Below are 20526 nucleotides of genomic sequence, written 5' to 3' on the forward strand. Positions count from 1 at the left end.
AGCCTCACCACAGGTGTTCATTACTGTCTGTGGAGTTGAGGTTGGGGATATCGTTAGGTTGCTATGCTTAGCTTAATGGCGTGTGCAATGGCACTGCTTTATTTGGGAGGAATGGAGCACCCTGCTACTAAATGGGATTGGGTGTGACCGCGTTCCTCCCCCTGATTGGTCCACTTGTGATTTTGATAGGAGCGGGTTGCCGATGGGGAGACTGTGTTCTTCTCGCCAAGACGCTTTTACAGTGATCGGCGCCTGCGCAACTTACTAGTGATGCCTGGGTGTAGCAAGATGTCGCGGGTGGAGCGGGCGGTCCGGGGGAAGCACGCTAGCGTAAGCGTGATAACGACGGCGCCCAGTGACGGCCAATCAGCTGGCGAAGGGAACGGGCTTCCCCGGAAGTCCGCGCATGCGCGTGGACGTAATCAACCATCCAGTACTACGGGGAGGAGGTTAATGAAGAATCGGAAGGGTAGGTGGGTGGGCCTCTCTGGATGTGTACGGTGTTTCAGTTTCCTGATCTGGCTAGTGTGTGGGGGAGTAATGAGTGGTTCTGCACACAGAGATGGGGAGGAGCTGGGGAGTAATTAATCATTAACCACCCACCGGAAGAGCCCAATAACCAATTGGAGAGTATAGGGGGGAGTGGTTACCTTTACTGGGAGGGACTGGTCGCTTGTGATTTTAAATAAAAGGGGGGTTGTGACAGCTGGATAGCCAAACCCATGAGTAAGTCTATTGGACGAAACATGTCGGGGGCGTGGCTATACGGCGACCAGCACACACAGTAAAAGTTTAGAGAGAAGGCGGAGGAAGGAGAACACACAAGTTGAAGGACTGGATATCATCATTTGACGCTGCTTTCAAATTGGGTTGTCTGCTGTCAAGTACCGCACAGCTACCTTATATAGAGACGGTGCTTTTTGATATGAACTTAGCTTGCTTCCAGTGTGCTCACCAATGCCTATGAGTGAAGGATCTCCTAATTGAGAAGTGGAATGTCTATTTGAAGTGCCTGCTTTTAATTGGATCCATGTGAGTGTGATTTAAATCGATTGTTTTATTGAGATTAAAAATAGTTTTGCAATTTTGCACTATGGGAAGTCTCTTTTTGTCTCCCTGAGGTAACTCTGAGATATTAATTGATTACCCTCTGCTGCGAAGTCTTTCACAAGAGTTGGCTGGAGAAACAGTTATCATCTGTATACACTATAAGCGATTTTTGCCCGACACGAGAGTGCTGAGCAATACTGCGGGTGAGTGTTCTAAACAAGGGGGGCACGAACACCAAGGGTGCGGTGGAGGCTCTGCGTTTTATGGACACTTTGGTATAGAACTTTCACTGGAAAAGGAGTTTTTGAACTAATGCTACCATCACAGTTATTGTTCTCTATTAGACAATAATTGTGTCTGATTGAATATCGAACTTTTTAGAACAAATATTTTTTGGAACTGCACATTGCTATTAGAGCACTATTTGTAGCAGAAAATATTTTGTTGATTTGTTTTATTTATGTTTTGTCACATATTCACTTTATCACTTTTATGCGATTTTTTGATTGCTATTTAATCACAATTTACTTTAATGTTTATTGTACTGTATTTATGCACATGAGTTTATAATTTTCACGCAGCTCAGTTTTGGATATTGTAGTACACTGTTATTCAACAGAGTTTTTTCTTTGGAGCGCCACAAGGTGTTTTTTGTATTGTGATTGTTAGTTTTCCTTTTTTCACCTTCTGAGAGATATATTCAATTATTTAAGTGGCAGCTGGGGAGAGGGGGGTGTTTGAGCGCTGTGATGATATACTAGACGGGAGGCCATTAATAGTGTATCTTGAGTTTATTCATGATACTTTGCCTAGGTTTTCCCGAGTTTGGGATTTATGGGACCATTCCCACCTTAACCCGGGACTCCCTACAACCCCCCCCTGAAGTTTATTTGATGTCTTTCTTTACCTCCCCCCCCCCCCCTCGCCAGTATATGTTCTTCCCCCGGGGATGCCTCGGTCTGGTATAGGCTTCTCCCCGGACAGAGCATACTCCAGATCCAGTGGTTGGCTATGCCTTCTTGCAGACATGTAGCTATCTGGCCTACCCATCCATTGGACTCTCCCCTGCGCCCCCCCTCCTAACTCTTCCCCCCCCATTCCCCACGTTGCTAGATGCATTACTGTTTTGACTGAGCCTGTGACTTGATATTGCCTGACCAATATACCACTGTGTTTATTTTCTGTTTATTGTCTGCTTATTTTTCTTTTCTTGCTCTTTGGCCTACGGCCTGTAACATTGCTGACACTGTCAATCATTTGTTGTTATACTTCCTTCTGTAATTCCTCTCTGAAAATTTTCAATAAAAATACAATTGATAAAAAAAAAGAAAAAACGCGAATCGACACTCACCAAACCTCTACTAACACGAAATTAGCAGAAGAAGCCCAAAGGGTGGCGCTAAAGAGCTGAAAAACCACGTAGTACGTCTAATAAGTCACTACGTTCATAATTGTTGGCCAACAATAGTGTGACCGTATCAACAATTGTATGACAAGGGCGTTGTCTCTAACTTGTCTTACATACACACCTATCCAAGACAAGTATGAGACAATGCCCTTCGGACAAAATTTCACGGTTTTGTTGTCGGGAAGTCCGATCGTGTGAACGAGGCATTAGTCTTCAAGCTACATATAGTGACTTTGGAGTTGCAAGAAACATCTTTCCCTTCTTCATGTGGCTATTTATTGCTTTATGAGTTTTGAGTGGGGCTATGTGCTAGTATCCACTATTGAAGGATGGATAATGCCGTGTACACACGACCGGACTTTCCGGCAGACTAGGTCCGACGGTCTTCCTGACGGACTTTTGGCGGACTTCTGATGGACTTTCCGAACTAACGGACTTGTCACACCAAAGTCCAACAGATTTGACCATGATGACGTACAACCGGACTAAAATAAGGAAGTTGTCCATACTGTCTGCACAGACTGGATCTAAGGAGGTACAGTATGCACCATAGTTATCGGCGTATAACACGTGCCCCAATTTAAGAGGGGAGTTTCAGAAAAAAAACTACTATAAACCACTTTGAAGCAAAATAATGGTCAGTGAGAATCAATGCAGCCTGATCTGTACAAATCTGCAGCCTCAATGCAGCCTGATCTGTGCCCGTCTGCAGCTTTAGTGCAGCCTGATCTGTGCCCATCTGCAGTCTAATCTGTGCCCATCTGCAGCCTAATCTGTGCCCATCGCCCCCATCAATGCAGCTCACCATCTCTCATAGTAAATCACCAAGCCATAATGTATTCACTCGGCTCTCAGTCGGCAGTCACATACACAGTCCTGCCTCCGCCATTGGCCGAGTGGAGAGGATAAAAGACAGCTCAGTGAATTCCGGCGGCACTCATCCCCCTCCTTCCCCTCTGAGGTACACTGTCGTATAACACGCACCCGAGATTTGTCCCCCTATTTTCAGGGGGAAAAGTGCATGTTACACGCTGATAAATATGGTAAGTGCACATTTCAGCAGTTGATACAGAACATACACCGTTTTGCAAAAGATATGTTGTCACTGATATAAAATGATCTATTGATCAGTGTAAAAAAAAAAAAAAAAATCTGCTGTTATTTAATCTATGACAATAAAATATAACTTCCAAGGGTGTGAATACTTTTTATGTAAATAGATGACACATAATAAAGTTAAACAACACTTTCTACAAGTTAATTTATGTATTTAGTTATTACCTTTAACTGTAATGCTACAACATCACAGACCCACCAGAAGGGAAAATAAAAGCAGTTAAAATACAGTGATACGTGCAGCAGCAGACTGGAGACAATATCGACCTCTGTAGGGAGAAGGAAAATTTACATAGTTAGATTTAAAAAAAAAAAAAAAAAAGACACGCATTTCAACCGATAAAATAAACAAGTAGAACCCTTTACCCAGAGCTGATCCAGAAGGCAGAACAAAACCCTATAAAGCATGGTCTAATTTGCTACAGTGGGGGAAAAAAATATTGTTTCCGATTCCCGAAGACATTCAAATATTTCCTGGATGCTCTCCGGTGTTATTACTTATCAATCTTAATATTCGGTAATATTTAGTGCATTTAGGAATGCATCTAGCTCTTTTATTTTAAAAATAAATAAATCTACTGAGCTGTCCTGAGAGAGCATTTTCCACAGTTTCACAGCTTTTACTGGGCTCAGTTCACAAAGAGTTATTTTACTCTTAAATCTGAGATAAAATAACTTACAATTGCAATTAAAAAAAAACACTACTAAAATAAAAAGAGTTATTTAATCAAAAATGTGAGGTATTTTACTCATGAAACCATGTGGTATTTCATCTCATGACATGATATTCAGTGGAATAGATACAGTGGAGAAGGATTAGAACCCCTTCAGTTTTTAGTGCTAATAAAGAGGTAAAAATATGATTTATAAAACAGCTTACCTGTAAAATCCTTTTCTTTGATGTACATCAGGGGACACAGAGCCATAGTAATAACTATATGGGTTATATTGGACCATCAGGTGCTGGACACTGGCACGCCCCTTAAGGCGTGTACTTCCCCCATATAACCCCTCCCATTGCTGGGAGTCCTCAGTTTTGTAGCCAAACAATATAAGTGTATAAGAAGAAGAAGGGAGGAGAAGGATTTTACATGTAAGCTGTTTTAAAAAATCCTATTTTCTTTTCTTACACCAGGGGACACAGAGCAATAGTAATAACTATATGGAATGTCCCATAGCAATGGCAACTGAAGGGAAGGGAGGGGGGGGGGAGAGACAGAACAAAAAAACAGGAGGCCAGAGGACTCATACTGCAGCCTGCAGTCTAAGCTGTAACCAAAGGCAATATCCTCATGACCTTTAATATCGATTTGATAAAATTGGATAAACGTATGAACCGAAGACCAGGTCACAGCCTTACAGATCTGAGCCATAGAGGCTCGATAATGCACCACCAAAGAGGCACTAATCACCCTAGATGAGTATGCTCTTAATATGAGAAGGAAGAATTTTCTTCTTTAAGCTGAAGCTTGAATAATCACTTGACAAATCCATTTGGAAAATAGTGGATCTTGATGCTGCTTGTCCACATCTTGGACCCTCTAGCAGTACAAACAAAACCTGTTTTGCGAAGCTGAGCGGTCGTCCTTAAATAGACTCTGATCGCTCTTACTACATTAAGAGAATGTAGTGCTTTCTTGTCCCCAGATTAAGGCTCTGGGGAAAAGGAAGGAAGAATAATATCTTGGTTTAAATGAAAACCTGTTACCACTCTTGGTAAAAATTCAGGATGAGGACATAAGACCACCTCATCCTTATGCATGATGAAATATGGCTCTTACAAGACAGAGCCGTTAGTTCCAATACTCTTCTAGCAGAAGAAAAAATTACCTCTCTTGTCAAAGAACCAAGGGAATTTCTCATTAGCTTCAAACGACTGATTCAACAAAGCTGACAAGACCATCCCAAGGATTTAGAGGTGCCTTGATAAGGGGAATAAACCGTGTTACCCACTGAATAAGCTACGCACCAAGAGTGGGAAGCAAGAGGCCATAGGAAAAGACACAGACAAGGCCTGGATCTGGCTCTTGATAGAAGTCAAGTCCAGCTTCATTTCAGATCCCATATTCAGGAACCAGGAATCCTGCCTATTGACATACTTCCAGGGGTGCCAACCCCCAGATCCACACCAAGAAATTATGCCTGCCAGACTCTATAGTAAGTGATTCTGGAAGCCGGCTTCCTGGCATTAGTCAAAGTAGACACTACCGAAAGATCACTCACGATCTTTTATAGAGTGGGACGAAACAGTCAAACCTGTTAAACTTTGTCCATAAGGTAGGATGAAATACCAGACCTTGTGCAAGAAAGTCTGGCTATAATGGCAGAGTCCAAAGGACTCCTACTGCCATCTTTATGATCTTGGTAAATTAAGATCTTCTGGGACCCGTTGGGGCCGCCAGAATCACCTCCTTTTGCTCTTGCTTGATCCTGCGGAGAAGGCATGGAAGTAGTAGAACTGGAGGAAATGCATAGATCAGAGAAAACTGATCCCTGGGAAGACTAATGCGTCTGTTCCACCTGCTAGCGGACCCCTTGTTCAACATAAAGTTGTCAACCTTGTTAATGAATCTGGACGTGAATAGGTCCATGTCCAGAATACCCTATTTGAAATATTGCCTTGAGCCCTTAACCTGGCTAAAGGAGGTGCCAGAATCTTTCAGAATACTTGTGGTGCTGTGGCTAAGCCGAATGGCAGGGCCACAACTGAAAAAAAAAATTTATATTTCAAATCGCAGAGATTTCTGGTAAGCGGGAAACTGTGGTGATGGAGATATGCAACTCCTCTCTGTCATAGTACTACTTACAGCGAACCCACAGGCATGCAGGTGACATGGGATCCCCCAGGGCGTGGAATCTAAGAGTCAGCCGGTGTTCCGCCAGTGACCCTCTCACGAAGGTCACGACCCCCGGGGTTCACCCTGCTCGCTAGGGAAGTACTAGAAGACACTGTAGACAAGGATGGATGGATGGATGAAGCAAGGAAAGCCAGGTAGTGAGCCAAGGTCAGGGCGGACTGCAGACAACGTAATCAGAACAAGCCGGGTCGGTACACAGATCAGTTCACGAGAAGTCAGGTAAAACAGGTTACACAGGGGAGCTTCAGAAACAAACGTTGCCCAAGCAATGGTAGCTAGTAGGGAAGGGATTTAAATAGAGAAGCACATGAGGGGCTGGACAGGAAGTAGCAGGAAGGAAACATATTAGGCAACAGGTGAAGGGTGTCGACACCCATAGCTGGAGAGTGCATAGAGCTGAACACCAAACAGTGGACAACAGATGCCAGCCGACCCACTGCAGTAAAGGTGAGACACAGATCAGCTCCGCAGCTGATCTGTGACAGTACCCCCCCTCTTACGAGGCCTCCCTACACGTCTGGGCTGGCTTGGAGGGAAATTTCTGATGGAATCTGGTCACCAGACATGGGGCACAGACATCAGTGGCAGGGACCCAAGACCTCTCCTCCGGACCATAGCCCTTCCAATCAATGAGATAGAATAACTTCCCCCGGGAGTACTTGGAGTCCAATATTACTTAAATCTCATATTGATCCGAGGTATAAGCCACAGGAGCAGGGTGAGAAGAAGGGCGAGAGAAGCGATTGAGGACCAGTGGCCTGAGCAGGGAGACATGTAAGGTGTTGGGTATTCTGAGATGAGAGGGTAGACGGAGCTTGAAAGCCACTGGATTGATCTGGCGGAGAATAGGAAATGGACCAATGAAGCGAGGGGCAAATTTCATTGAGGGTACCCTGAGTCGGATGTGCTTGGTAGAGAGCCAAACTCTATCGCCAGGCAGGAACTTAGGAGCCGGGCGGCGATGACGATCTGCTGCCGTTTTATGCCTGGAAGCAGCTAGATGAAGATTCCCAGAGACTTCTTTCCAGATTGAGTTGAAAGACCTTTGGGTCTCGGCTGCTGCTAGTACCACAGGAGAAATGGGAACAGCAAAGGAAACAGATGGATGCTGCCCATAAACTGTGAAAAAAGGAGATTTCCCGGAACTGGCATTGGCGTGATGTTTTAAGACAAACTCTGCCCAGGGCAAAAGGTCCACCCAGTCATCTTGGTGGGCTGAAATAAAGGCACAGAGAAAACGTTCTACATTTTGATTGACACGTTCCGTTTGCCCATTGGACTGGGGATGAAAGGCAGATGAAAAATCCAATTTAATCCCAAAGGAGCTGGCCAAGGCTCTCCAAAACCGGGCAGTAAATTGAACTCCTCTGTCAGAGACGATATGGGAAGGCATCCCATGAAGACGAAAGATCTCCTTAATGAAAGTTGTGGCAAGACTGGGAGCAGAAGGTAGGCCTGGGAGAGGAATCAAGTGACACATTTTGGAGAACCGATCCACCACTACCCAGATGACTGTAGAACCTGTTGAAGGAGGCAGATCTGATATAAAAAGTCTATGGCAATACAACGCCAAGGTACATTGGGCACTGGTAAGGGGAAAAGCAACCCAGCAGGGGTGGACGTGGAAGATTTGGAAAGTACACAAACCGTACAAGCTTGAATGTATTCCTTGACATCCTTACGAAGAGATGGCCACCAATAATGACGCTGAAGAAGGTCACAAGTACGAGGTATGCCAGGATGTCCAGAGAACTTGGAGTCATGCGCCCAAGCAAGGAGTTTGGGACGAAGTGCAGGGGCTACAAAAGTTTTAACAGGAGGAGGCTACATAGACTGGAGCTGAGTGGTGGCTAGAATACAATGCGGAGGAATGATGGGACCAGGATCTAGGTGATTCTCAGAATCATTGACATCAAACGACCTGGACAAGGCATTGGCTTGAAGGTTCTTGGCACCTGGATGGAAAGTAATGTTAAAATTGAAGCGGGCTTAAAAGAGGGCCCAGCGAGCTTGACGTGGGTTCAAGCGTTTCGCGGATTGTAAATACTTCATATTTTTATGATCAGTATAGATGGTAATACAATGGGGAGAACCCTCTAGAAGATGTCGCCATTCTTGAAGAGCTAGTTTAATGGTCCCCAATGGTATAGTTTTTCTCAACATCAGAGAACTTCTTGGAAAAGAATCCGCAAGGTTGAGACTTGCCCTGCTGAGCTTGGAGTAGGATGGCACCGACTCCTACAGAAGAGGCATCAACCTCCAAAGAAAAGGGTTTAGTAATGTCCGGGCGTAGAAGAATAGGGGCGGAGAGGAAGGCTGCCTTGAGTTTGCGGAAAGCTTCAATGGCTTCAGGGGACCAGAGCCAAGCATTTACACCTTTGCGGGTGAGCGATGTAATAGGAGCCACCAAGGTAGAGTAGTTACGAATAAATTGGCGGTAGTAATTGGTGAAGCCAAAAAGCGTTGGGTGGCTTTAAGACCAGAGGGCTGAGGCCACTCGGAGATGGCCCGAAGTTTGGCTGGGTCCATGAGGAGACCTTGTGATGAGATTATATGGCCCAGAAATGGAACTTGTGTTTGTTCAAATAGACACTTCTCCAATTTAGCATATAGACAATTGTCCCGTAGACGCTGTAGCACAGTTTTTACATGAAGACGATGGGTAGGTAAGTCTGGCGAGAAAATTAGAATATCATCTAGATATACAATAACACAGACATACAGAAGGTCGCGAAAGATCTCGTTAACAAAATTTTGGAAGACCGCTGGAGCATTGCATAAGCTGAAGGGCATCACCAGATACTCATAATGTCCATCCCTGGTGTTAAAGGCGGTCATCCATTCATCTCCTTCACGGATTCTTATTAAATTGTAGGCCCCTCTAAGATCCAAATTAGTAAAGATATGAGAACCTCCCAGTCTGTCAAAGAGTTCGAAAATCAAAGGAAGAGGGTATCGGTTCTTCACGGTGATGGCGTTAAGACCCCTGTAGTCGATGCATGGACGGAGTGAACCATCTTTTTTCGCTACAAAGAAGAACCCAGCTCCGGCAGGTGAGTTAGATTTCCTGATGAGACCCTTTTGTAGGTTTTCCCGAATGTATTCAGACATGGCTTGTGTCTCGGGGATAGATAGAGGGTAGACTCGGCCACGGGGAGGAGAGGTCCCAGGTAAAAGCTCAATGGAGCAATCAAAGTCTCTATGAGAAGGAAGGCGATCAGCTGCCTTTTTGCAGAAAACATCTCGGAAGGACTGATATTGGGCAGGCAACATGGGAGTTGTGGAGGTCTCAGCAAGAGGAATGGAAGGAGGAGGTAGCACCTTGGAAATACATTGTTATTGGCATGGAGGACTCCAAGCCAATACTTGTCCAGAATTCCAGTCAAGATGTGAGGAGTGTTTCTGCAACCATGGAAGGCCCAGGATGATGGGACTGGAGGATTTAGGCAATATTAGGAAAGAGATCTCCTCACTATGCAAAGCCCCAATGAGTAACTCTATAGGAGAGGTTTTAAACTGGATTGGACTCATAGGCAACAAGGAGCCGTCTACTGCGGTCACGGTATAGCCAAGGCAACAAATGCGATGCCCAACTCAGACGCTAAAGATTGTTCAATGAAATTCCCGACAGCACCAGAATCCACGTATGCAGAGAGTTGATAGGCGTTCTGAGCCCAGAGGATAACCACGGGAAGGGTGAAACGAGGGAAGCGAGGAAAATTAACGGATCGGTCTAGATCACCTCCCTCCGAGTGAGCTAGACCCTGGAGTTTCCCGGACGGACTGGACAGGAGTTCAAAAGATGTCCTTTATCACCACAGTAAAGGCCCATCCCAGTCCCATGCGTCGGCCACGCTCCCCAGGAGTGTGGCGGGTTCGCCCAAGCTGCATAGGTTCTTCCAACACGTGAGAGGTTGAAGACGGAGAGGATTTCACCGATCTGTGGACTACCTGTGCTGGATGGCCAGCAGGGGGATGACTGGATCTGGATTTCTCCAGAGCCCGCTCCTGGAAGTGAATGGCAATTTGAATGCTCAATGCGATTAAGTCATCTAATGTGGTGGGAATGGTGCGTCCAGCGAGTTCATCCTTGACACGGTCTGATAGGCCTTGCCAGAAGGTAGCAGTAAGGGCCTCATTATTCCATTTGAGTTCAGCGGCCAGCGTACAGAATCGAACTGCGTATTGGCCGACTGTCATTTCTTGCTGACGAAGACGAAGGAGGGCCCCAGCAGACGAAGACACTCTGCCGGGCTCATCAAATGTTTCCGAAATGCATCCAAAAAGAGCTGGAGGTCAGAGGTGATAGGAGCGTGTGATTCCCAGAGTGGAGAGGCCCAAGCTAAAGCATCATCGGAAAAGAGAGATGATGTATGCGACTTTGGTGCGATCAGTAGGAAAATGGTGGCTGGAAAGTTCGAAGTGGATGGAACACTGATTAATGAAGCCCCGACAAGCCTTAGGATCACCGGAGAACCGAGGTGGCGACGGCAGATGCAGGCAGGGATTGCCAGATGCAGCAGGTAAGACCGGAGCAACTAAAGTGGGAGCAGGAACGGGAGGAGCTGAAGTTGCAGACGATCCAGACGAGAGGCAAGATCCTGGAGAACCAGCATTATTTGCTCTTGACTAGCTTGCTGGGAGTTAAGCCTCTGAACTAGATGTTGCATTGGATCCTCGGTCAATGGCTGATTCTCAGAGACGCTCATGGCTTGAGCAAACTGTCACGGTACTACTTACAGTGAACCCACAGGCGAGCAGGTGACACGGGATCCCCCAGGGCGTGGAATCTAAGAGTCAGCCGGTGTTCCGCCAGTGACCCTCTCACGAAGGTTTGGACTTAGCTGCGTACTGACCCCAGGTCACGACCCCCGGGTTCACCCTGCTCGCTAGGGAAGTACCAGAAGACACTGTAGACAAGGATGGATGGATGAAGCAAGGAAAGCCATGTAGTGAGCCAAGGTCAGGGCGGGCTACAGACAACGTAATCAGAACAAACCGGGTCGGTCCACAGAAGATCAGTTCACGAGAAGTCAGGTAAAACAGGTTACACAGGGGAGCTTCAGAAACAAACATTGCTCAAGCAATGGTAGCTAGTAGGGAAGGGATTTAAATAGAGAAGCACATGAGGGGCTGGACAGGAAGTAGCAGGAAGGAAACATATTAGGCAACAGGTGAAGGGCATCGACACCCATAGCTGGAGAGTGCACAGAGATGAACACCAGACAGTGGACAACAGATGCCAGCCGACCCACTGCAGTAAAGGTGAGACACAGATTAGCTCCGCAGCTGATCTGTGACACCCTCCTTGCAGGATGGACACAGCCGATTGAATTATGAAAGGATTGGATGTTTAACCACTTGCCGCCCGCCATATAGCAAAATGACGGTGGCAAAGTGGTTGTAATATCCTGACCGGACGTCATATGACGTGATCAGGATATTAAGCCTGGGGGCGCATCGCGGCGATCGTTGTTGCAGGGTGTCAGTCTGATACCCTGCAACTACGATCTCGGTAAAGAGTCTGACGGAGACTCTTTACCACGTGATCAGCCATGTCCAATCACGGCTGATCACAGTGTAAATAGGAAGAGCCGGTGATCGGCTTTTCCTCACTCGTGTCTGTCAGACGTGAGTAGAGGAGAGCCGATCGGCTGCTCCTCTGACAGGGGGGGTCTGTGCTGATCGATTATCAGCACAGCCCCCCCGAGGATGCCCACACTGGACCACCAGGGATGCCACCAGACCACCAGGAGATGCCCAGCACCAGGTATGCCCCCTAGACCACCAGGGATGCCAGCCAGTGCCCATAATGAATGCCATTCAGTGCCCACAATGGGCATCACTGATTGGCATGCATTATTGTTTGGCACTGATTGGCATCCATCCCTACAAAACTTTAAATTACAATGCCGCCTATCAGTGCCCATCCATGCCGCCTATCATTGCCCATCCATGCCCATCCGTGCCGCCCATCAATGCCGCATATCCATGACAATCCGTGCCACCCATCCATGACAATCCGTGCCACCCATCCATGACAATCCGTGCCACCCATCCATGATAATCCGTGCCACCTATCAGTGTCTGTGTCACATATCAGTGCCACCTAATCGGTGCCCATCAGTGCTGCCTTATCAGTGCCTGTCACTGCAGCACCATCAGTGCCCATCAGTGAAGGAAAAAACTTACTTATTTACAAAGTTTTGTAACTGAAACAAAAGAAAACATGTTTTTCTCTCAAGATTTTCAGTCTTTTTTTATTTGTTTAGCAGAAAATAAAAATCCCAGAGGCGATCAAATACCACCAAAAGAAAGCTCTAGTTGTGGGAACAAAATGATAAAAATGTAGTTTGGGTACAGTGTAGCATGACCGCGCAATTGTCATTCAAGGTGCGACAGCGCTGAAAGCTCAAAATTGGTCTGGGCAGGAGGGTGTATAAGTGCCCTGTATTGAAGTGGTTAAGTGTCGATTCAGATCTTCGAGATCTAGAATGGGTCTTATCTCTTTGTTTAGTTCTGGAACCTTAAAAAAGGTTTGAACCAAAACCCCCTGTTCCCCTAAGGGAACCTCTGATATCACCGACTGGGAGTTCCTTTTTTTTTTCCTGGATCCTTAGGAACATTCTCTGAGGAAACGGAAACTCTTGCATAAAGACTGCCGCATCAGCAGCCCAAGGTCCCCACAGGCAGATCCCAAAAAGGGACCCGAACCCTGGACCCTCAGATCAAAGCCGACTGAGCCATCGGTGCTCCTGGAACTCTAGTAGTAACCTAGAGAAAAAATTGCAGAAATCCCTCTGCTCTTGACATTGTTCCTGCCAGACTTTGAGAATCGCAGGACCTTTCCCCTCACCCAAACGAGTGGGGGTGCTTCTTCATGAGAAGGCTTTAGCCTTCTGCTTTATGGGCTCCCTGCTCCCAAGATCCTGGTGCTGCCCTTGGGGACCTGACGATTGAGATCGTCGAGACTGCCTAAATCCAGATGCTCCAGGCATAGGAGAGGCAGCACAATTAAAGGAGAAATGTTTGAACCTCCTTTTACTGGTAAAGAGAGCTTTGCCCTTTTGGATGTACGTATCCACTCTAAATAGCCGTACCCCAGGAAGGGACACAAACTGGCTAAGAGTTTTCACATGGTGCATCGGCTGATCAATATTTCAGCCACGGAACTCTGCGAGAATGCACTAGTCCAAGTATAAGCCATAAGGCTTAACGATAGAGTCTTTCATAGCATCTGTGAGACATAGTGCGTCAGATACACCAGCCCATTTGCCGGGCCTGCTGATCAGGCAGAATTTCAGTTATCTCACAAACTGTTCCTTAACTCTTAGAAGTCCACATTTTTCAATGAATTAGCGTGGTTAAAAAAAACAAAATAGTGGAGCAGATGTTAAAGGGTCAGTGGACTGAGATACACCAATTGCAGCAAGAACTGCAAAAGACATCTTGTCTTTAAAAGGAAGTTCCAACCTAAATTTGCTGGATCCTTTAACATCAGTGCATTATCCACTGGACATGTGAGACTCTGTGTGATGCGATTGCGGCATCATTAGCTGTAACCCCCCATTTCTTCATAGAAATGTTCCCATTCAGAATACATAAGCTCTGCATGAATAGGAAAAACATTCCCAGGTGGGGGAGGTTCAAATGAAACTTATTAGAGGTAGATACCTCAAGAACCTGTGCTGCAGGCAACAAAAGGGTTAAGTAAGGAAGTAGACAAACACCTAATTTGTGAGGCTACTCCCTCCCTGATAGAATCCTCTGAAGAGGAAAAAGAAGTATCTTCCAATGTTTGGAAAGATCTACCCGATCTCCAGTCTCCTGTACCTCAACAAAAGGGCCCTGAGGACTAGATGGGAATCTGCTATGTTTAGTCCTACTATGGAGAGACACAATAGCAATAATCTTTTAAATGGTAGAAGAAAAAAACCTGTGTGTATGATATATACAGGGACAAAAGTGTTCTACCCTTGACGGCTCATCTGACTAGCCGTATTTCTCTCGGGGGAGGATGACATTCTTTTGGAAGGGTTTTTAGCTTGTTGTATACCATTAACCCCTTTAGAACCCTTAGAGGAGTTCCTGATCCCTTTGCCACTGATAGCTTACAGCACAAAGCAGAGGCACTATCAGCAAAAGAATGTAAGACTTGCTAGGCTATAGTACAGTACAATAACTGCTATTAATCCTAGCTAATACAGTACATGTCAAAAGGGAAATGCCTGTGTCACCAAACCTGACCAGCCAACCTCTCTACTCTGTCCCTCCAACACCAGGCAGCAGCTTCACTCATAGTGCTGGAACTACTTCCTGCACGTGTGGCCGGTGTCTGACGCCGTTACCCATGACCCCTGTGCGGAATACGCCCCCCCCTCTTCCTTTTTCAAAAAGGAGCTGATTTTCCCTCACTAGCGTCCTGCATCATGGTGGGGGTAAATCCTCTGCTCTTCCGAGCAGCCGCGGTCTGCTCAAAAAATTATTTTTTTTTTAAATAAAAGAACAAGGCAGCTGGTCTGGTATACAAATAAGAAAAAACGCCAATCTGGGGGCCCAGGAAGAGATCATACCCCCCTTTTTCTTAGCAGAGGGTCTGAGCCGGGTGAAGAAGAGCGTGAAAGCTTATGCTGTTTCCAGCGTTAGGATGGTGAGTGCTCAATACAGTCCCCAGTGGTGACACATAGACATTACAACACAATACAAAGAAGGAGAAATTCCTGAGAAAATCTCCCCTACCTTATCCTCGCAGCAGGGTTTTATCAAAGATAAAAAACTCAATCTTCGCCTTTCATGGTAGGCTCCGAGACCTTACAGGAAACCTTCAGGAACCGGGGAACTCTCAGGTTATCCCACAATCCTGGACCTGTGACAGGACCCTGCCAGTAAACTTTTATTGGCCTCACTACCCAAAAGTACTGAATCCCAGCGCCCAGCTCTCAAAGAGAAGCATTCGCAAGCAAAACCTTGTTATTTCGGCTTATGAGGCCCAGGTACCATTCATTTAGCCCATTACAAAGACATCAGAACGGATCCAGTCAGGATGGCTGGCTCTCAAAGGATTACTGCCCGTGGAGCTCAGCACAACACATCCTTACTTGTGCCTAACACCTTATATGGGAGGGGTTATATGGGGGAAGTACACGCCTTAGGAGGCGTGCCAGTGTCCAGCACCTGATGGTTCAATATAACCCATATAGTTATTACTATGGCTCTGTGTCCCCTGATGTAAGAAAATAAATGAAACTGTAGAACTATGCCAACTAACAACTCATTATGGTCCCTATACCATATGTATTAATACAAACAAAAAGGAAAAAAAAGGATTACTAGAATCCCAGTCAAAGGGTAGCTGCATTCACAGGACACACTTGATGTATCAAAAACAACCAAGTTAAATTAACTAAATACAAAATATCTTTATAAAATGTCAAATATTAAATTAAAATATTTTTAATAAGCACACACACACACATATATATAAATACAGGTTTATCCACCAATAAAAAAAAAGACAGCTTTGTCATGGAGATTTGTCTTCACTTGTATCACACAGCCAAAACAGGAAGTGAGAGGAAATCCCTATAAATTAAAGGATCCCTTGGGGCCCCACAGGTCAACAGAATTAGTGTCCCCATTGGAAGATTTCCCTTTCCTGGGGACAACCCAACATTTGGGATTTTCTATCACTTTCAATGATAATGGTAAACAGAACAAATAGACAGGGTAAATCTCTCTAAAGCTGAATTCACACCTATGCATTTTCAGTGCTTTTTGCATTTTGCACTATAGAATGAGTTCCATAGGAAACCATGTTAAATTGGCTGTAGTGCAAATCTGCAAAATGCCAAAAGCACTAAAAATGCATAGGTGTGAATCCAGCCTAAGACTTGATTCACACCTATGCATTTTTAGTACTTTTTGCATTTTGCAGATTTGTACTACAGAACATGTTCCATAGGAAACCATCATACGTAGACTGTAGTGCAAATCTGCAAAATGCAAAAGCAATTAAAACCTGACAGGGTGCTAATCCATCTCCACTTTATCCAAACGAATTAACATTTTCAGCATCTCATGAAATAATTGCAGAAAATGGGGTCAATTTACTAAGAGTTAAATAACGGGCAATAAAATGTGGTAAAAAAGCGCTTGCGGTAAATCAGTTTTGAAAGTACAATTCACTAAGAATTTTGCATTAACCACTTGACCACTGGGCACTTAAACACCCTTAATAACCAGACCAATTTTCAGCTTTCGGTGCTCTCGCATTTTGAATGACAATTACTCAGTCATGCAACACTGGACCTATATGAAATTTTTGTCCTTTTTTTCACACAAATAGAGCTTTCTTTTGGTGGTATTTAATCACCGCTGGGTTTTTTATTTTTTGTGCTATAAAAGAAAAAATACCGAAAATTCTGTAAAAAAATGAATTTTTCTTTTTTTCTGTTAGAAAATTTAGCAGATTAGTAATTTTTTCTTCATAAATTTTGGCCAAAATTTATACTACTACATATCTTTGGTAAAAATAAGTACAAATTGGTGGATATTATTTGGTCTTTGTGAAAGTTATAGAGTCCACAAGCTATGGTGCCAATATCTGAAAATTGATCACACCTGAAGGACTGACGGCCTATTTCAATTCTTGAGACCCTAACATGCCAGAAAAGTACAAATACCCCCCAAATGACCCCTTTTTGGAAAGAAGACATTCCAAGGTATTTAGTAAGAGGCATGATGAGTTTTTTGAAGTTGTCATTTTTCCCACAATTCTTTGCAAAATCAAGATTGTTTTTACTTTTTTTTTTTTTTTTTCACAAAATTGTCATATTATCAGGTTATTTCTCACACACAGCATATGCATACCACAAATTACACCCCAAAACACATTCTGCTATTACTCCCGAGTATGGTGATACCACATGTGTGAGACTTTTACACAGCGTGGCCACATACAGAGGCCCAACATGCATGGAGCGCCATCAGGTGTTCTGGAGCACCCAGGACAATTCTGACATTTCTCTCCTACATGTAAAAATCATCATTTATTTGCTAGAAAATTACATAGAACTCCAAAACATTATATATGTTTTTTTAGCAAACACCCTGGAGAATACAATGGTGGTCTTTGCAACTTTTTATCTCGCACGGTATTTGCGCAGTAATTTTTCAAATGCTTTTTTTTGGAAAAAAAACTGTTTTATGCTTAAAAAAAAAAAAAACACAGTAAAGTTAGCCCAATTTTTGCATAATGTGAAAGATGAAGTTACGCTGAGTAAATAGATACCTAATATGTCACTCTTCAAAATTGCACACGCTCGTGGAATGGCGGCAAACGTCGCTACTTAAAAATCCCCATAGGCGACGATTTACATTTTTTTTACTGGTTATATGTTTTGAGTTACAGAGGAGGTCTAGGGCTAGAATTATTTCTCTCGCTCTAACGTTCGCAGCGATACCTCACATGTGTGGTTTGAACACCGTTTTCATATGTGGGCGGGACTTACGCATGCGTTCGCTTCTGCATGCGAGCACATGGGGACAGGGGCGCTTTAAAAAAAACATTTTTTTTATTGTTCATTTTACTTTATTTATTTTAGTTTGACATTTTTTTCCCCAAAAATAATTTTTTTGATCACTTTTATTCCTATTACAAGGAATGTAAACATCCCTTGTAATAGGAATATGGCATGACAGGTCCTCTTTACAGTGAGATGTGGGGTCAATAAGACCCACATCTCACCTCTAAGCTGGGAAGCCTGAAAAAAAAAAAAAGATTCTGGCTTTGATCGTATTAGCAATTCGGTAAAAGCACCGGAGGGCGGAGGGCGGCGGGAGATGTCTATGGCTGGGTATTGCAGGGTATCACCGACTATGGCTGGGTATCTCAGAGCATGGCGTTGCAGAGTACTGCGTTGCAGAGCATTGCAGGGTATTGGCGGGTGTTGCAGAGCATTGCAGAGTGTTGCAGGGTATTGGCGGGTGTTGCAGAGCATTGCAGAGTGTTGCAGGGTATCGGCGGGGGTTGCAGAGCATTGCAGAGTGTTGCAGGGTATCGGCGGGGGTTGCAGAGCATTGCAGAGTGTTGCAGGGTATTGGCGGGTGTTGCAGAGTGTTGCGGAGTGTTGCGGAGTGTTGCAGGGCGTTGCGGAGTGTTGCAGGGCATTGCAGAGTGTTGCAGGGCGTTGCGGAGTGTTGCAGGGCATTGCAGAGTGTTGCAGGGCATTGCAGAGTGTTGCAGGGCATTGCGGAGTGTTGCAGGGCATTGCAGAGTGTTGCAGGGCATTGCAGAGTGTTGCAGGGCATTGCAGAGTGTTGCAGGGCAATGCAGAGTGTTGCAGGGCATTGCAGTGTTGCAGTGTTGCAGGGCATTGTAGAGTATTTGCAGGGAATTGCAGAGTAATGCAGAGTATTTGCAGGGAATTGCAGAGTAATGCAGAGTATTTGCAGGGAATTGCAGAGTAATGCAGAGTATTTGCAGGGAATTGAGGGGTTAATTTTCGGTGAGCAGCGATGTGGGCACTGCAGATGCAGCCCACATCGCTGCTGACACCGATCTCTTCCCCCTCCGCTGTACCGATCGGTACAGAGAGGGGGAGGGAGGAACCGGCGTCATAACATGACGCCGGCTTGTTTACAAGTGATCACTCCGTCATTTGACGGAGCGATCACGTGGTAAACGGCCGCGATGAGCGGCCGTTTACCGTGATTCGTGATGCGCCGGGTCCACTGGACCCAGCGGTCACGGATGCTCTCGTGTGCGCGCCCCAGGGGGCGCGCGAGAGCAGAATTCTGGGAGGCCGTTAATTAACGGCCTCTCAGAGTTAAACAACCGCCCTGAAGCCGTTAATCGGCAATGGGCGGTTGTTAAGTGGTTAAATAACGAATGCAATATTTGTACGATTGAGTGCTAATTTTTATATATTCTTTATTTTCATGTTATGATTTGCTTTACACACCTTTTTGGTCATACAATCTTTTACATTCATTATCGACATTACAATTGTTGCCACATTATCCCTCCCCCACCCTACACCCCCCCCCCCCCCCCCCAACAAACCCGGGAAAGAGAGGAAACAAAAAGAAAAGTTTAAGACCTCCCCATCTCACTCACTTCCTTCCCTCACTGTTAGCACTATCTCTCCATTAACAGCAGATGACTCTCCGTTTCCCTAAATACCAACCATTGATGCCATATCCTATGCTATTTCCCCCCCCCTGTGTCTTCTGCCTCATGAATTGACTCTTCTACAGTTCTTATCCACGCTCTGCCCTCTCAATCCACTCTTTCATGGTCGGAGCCTCCTGAGTTTTCCACAGATGTGGAATCAGGGCCTTTGCTGCATTCACTAAGTAAGTGATTAAGGTCAATTTATATTGTGCCACCCCCTTCTCTGTGTCATGGAACAAGCGTACCCATGGATGTTTTTTAATCCTTTCGTCCATTATATCAAAAATTGCTTCTATTATTTTGTCCCAGTAAGTTTGTATTTTGGGACACTCCCACCACAGGTGTGAGAAAGTCCCCAGCGCAGAGAAACCCCACCAGCAAGTTGGGGGATTTTTTCCTCTGTAACCATGTGCTCTTTGTGGGGTTAAGTACCACCTTGCAAGAAGCTTATATGACATTTCAACTGTTTGCATATCCTTTGCTACTAAATGAGCCACCATATTTATCTTGTTCCTATGATCATTGCTGCTTAAAAGGGCCCATCTCCCATTCCCATTTTTCTAAATAGGATGGGTATTCATAGTCCGCCTCCCGCATCAATATTTTGTATATTTTTTATATCCTTTTCTCTAAGCTATGGTGGGATACCAGCAGTTTCTCTAGGGGTCTCAGCTGACTCTTTCCTCATAATGGTTGTGGAAACTTTGTGCGAAGTGTTGTATTTGAGTGTGTCTCCATTTGTCTAGTGGTTTGTGACCCCATTCCCGCGTGATTTCATTAGAAGTATATATTCTGTTCCCTTCCATCACATCCTGCAATCTTAATGTCCTCCTTGTTAGCCCACCTGCGAAAATATATGTGCTCCTCCTTCCCTGGCAAAAAGAAATTTGTGTCTAAAAGTGATATTAATGGTGAGTTGT

General features: G+C 45.0%; 1 protein-coding gene across 1 annotated transcript in view; it reads right to left on the minus strand.

The window, feature by feature from the left end:
* Window positions 1–20526, minus strand: part of TMEM17 (transmembrane protein 17) — a 160159-nt gene that overhangs the window by 92383 nt on the left and 47250 nt on the right. Inside the window, exon 2 of the mRNA XM_077493204.1 lies at window positions 3740–3843. Within this exon, the coding sequence (XP_077349330.1) occupies window positions 3740–3843 (104 nt within the window). The remainder of the gene's footprint in view (window positions 1–3739; window positions 3844–20526) is intronic.

This window comes from Lithobates pipiens, unplaced genomic scaffold, assembly GCF_037356315.1.
Source record: "Lithobates pipiens isolate NorthernLeopardFrog02 unplaced genomic scaffold, aLitPip1_a1.2 Scaffold_19, whole genome shotgun sequence".
Classification (NCBI taxonomy): domain Eukaryota; kingdom Metazoa; phylum Chordata; class Amphibia; order Anura; family Ranidae; genus Lithobates; species Lithobates pipiens.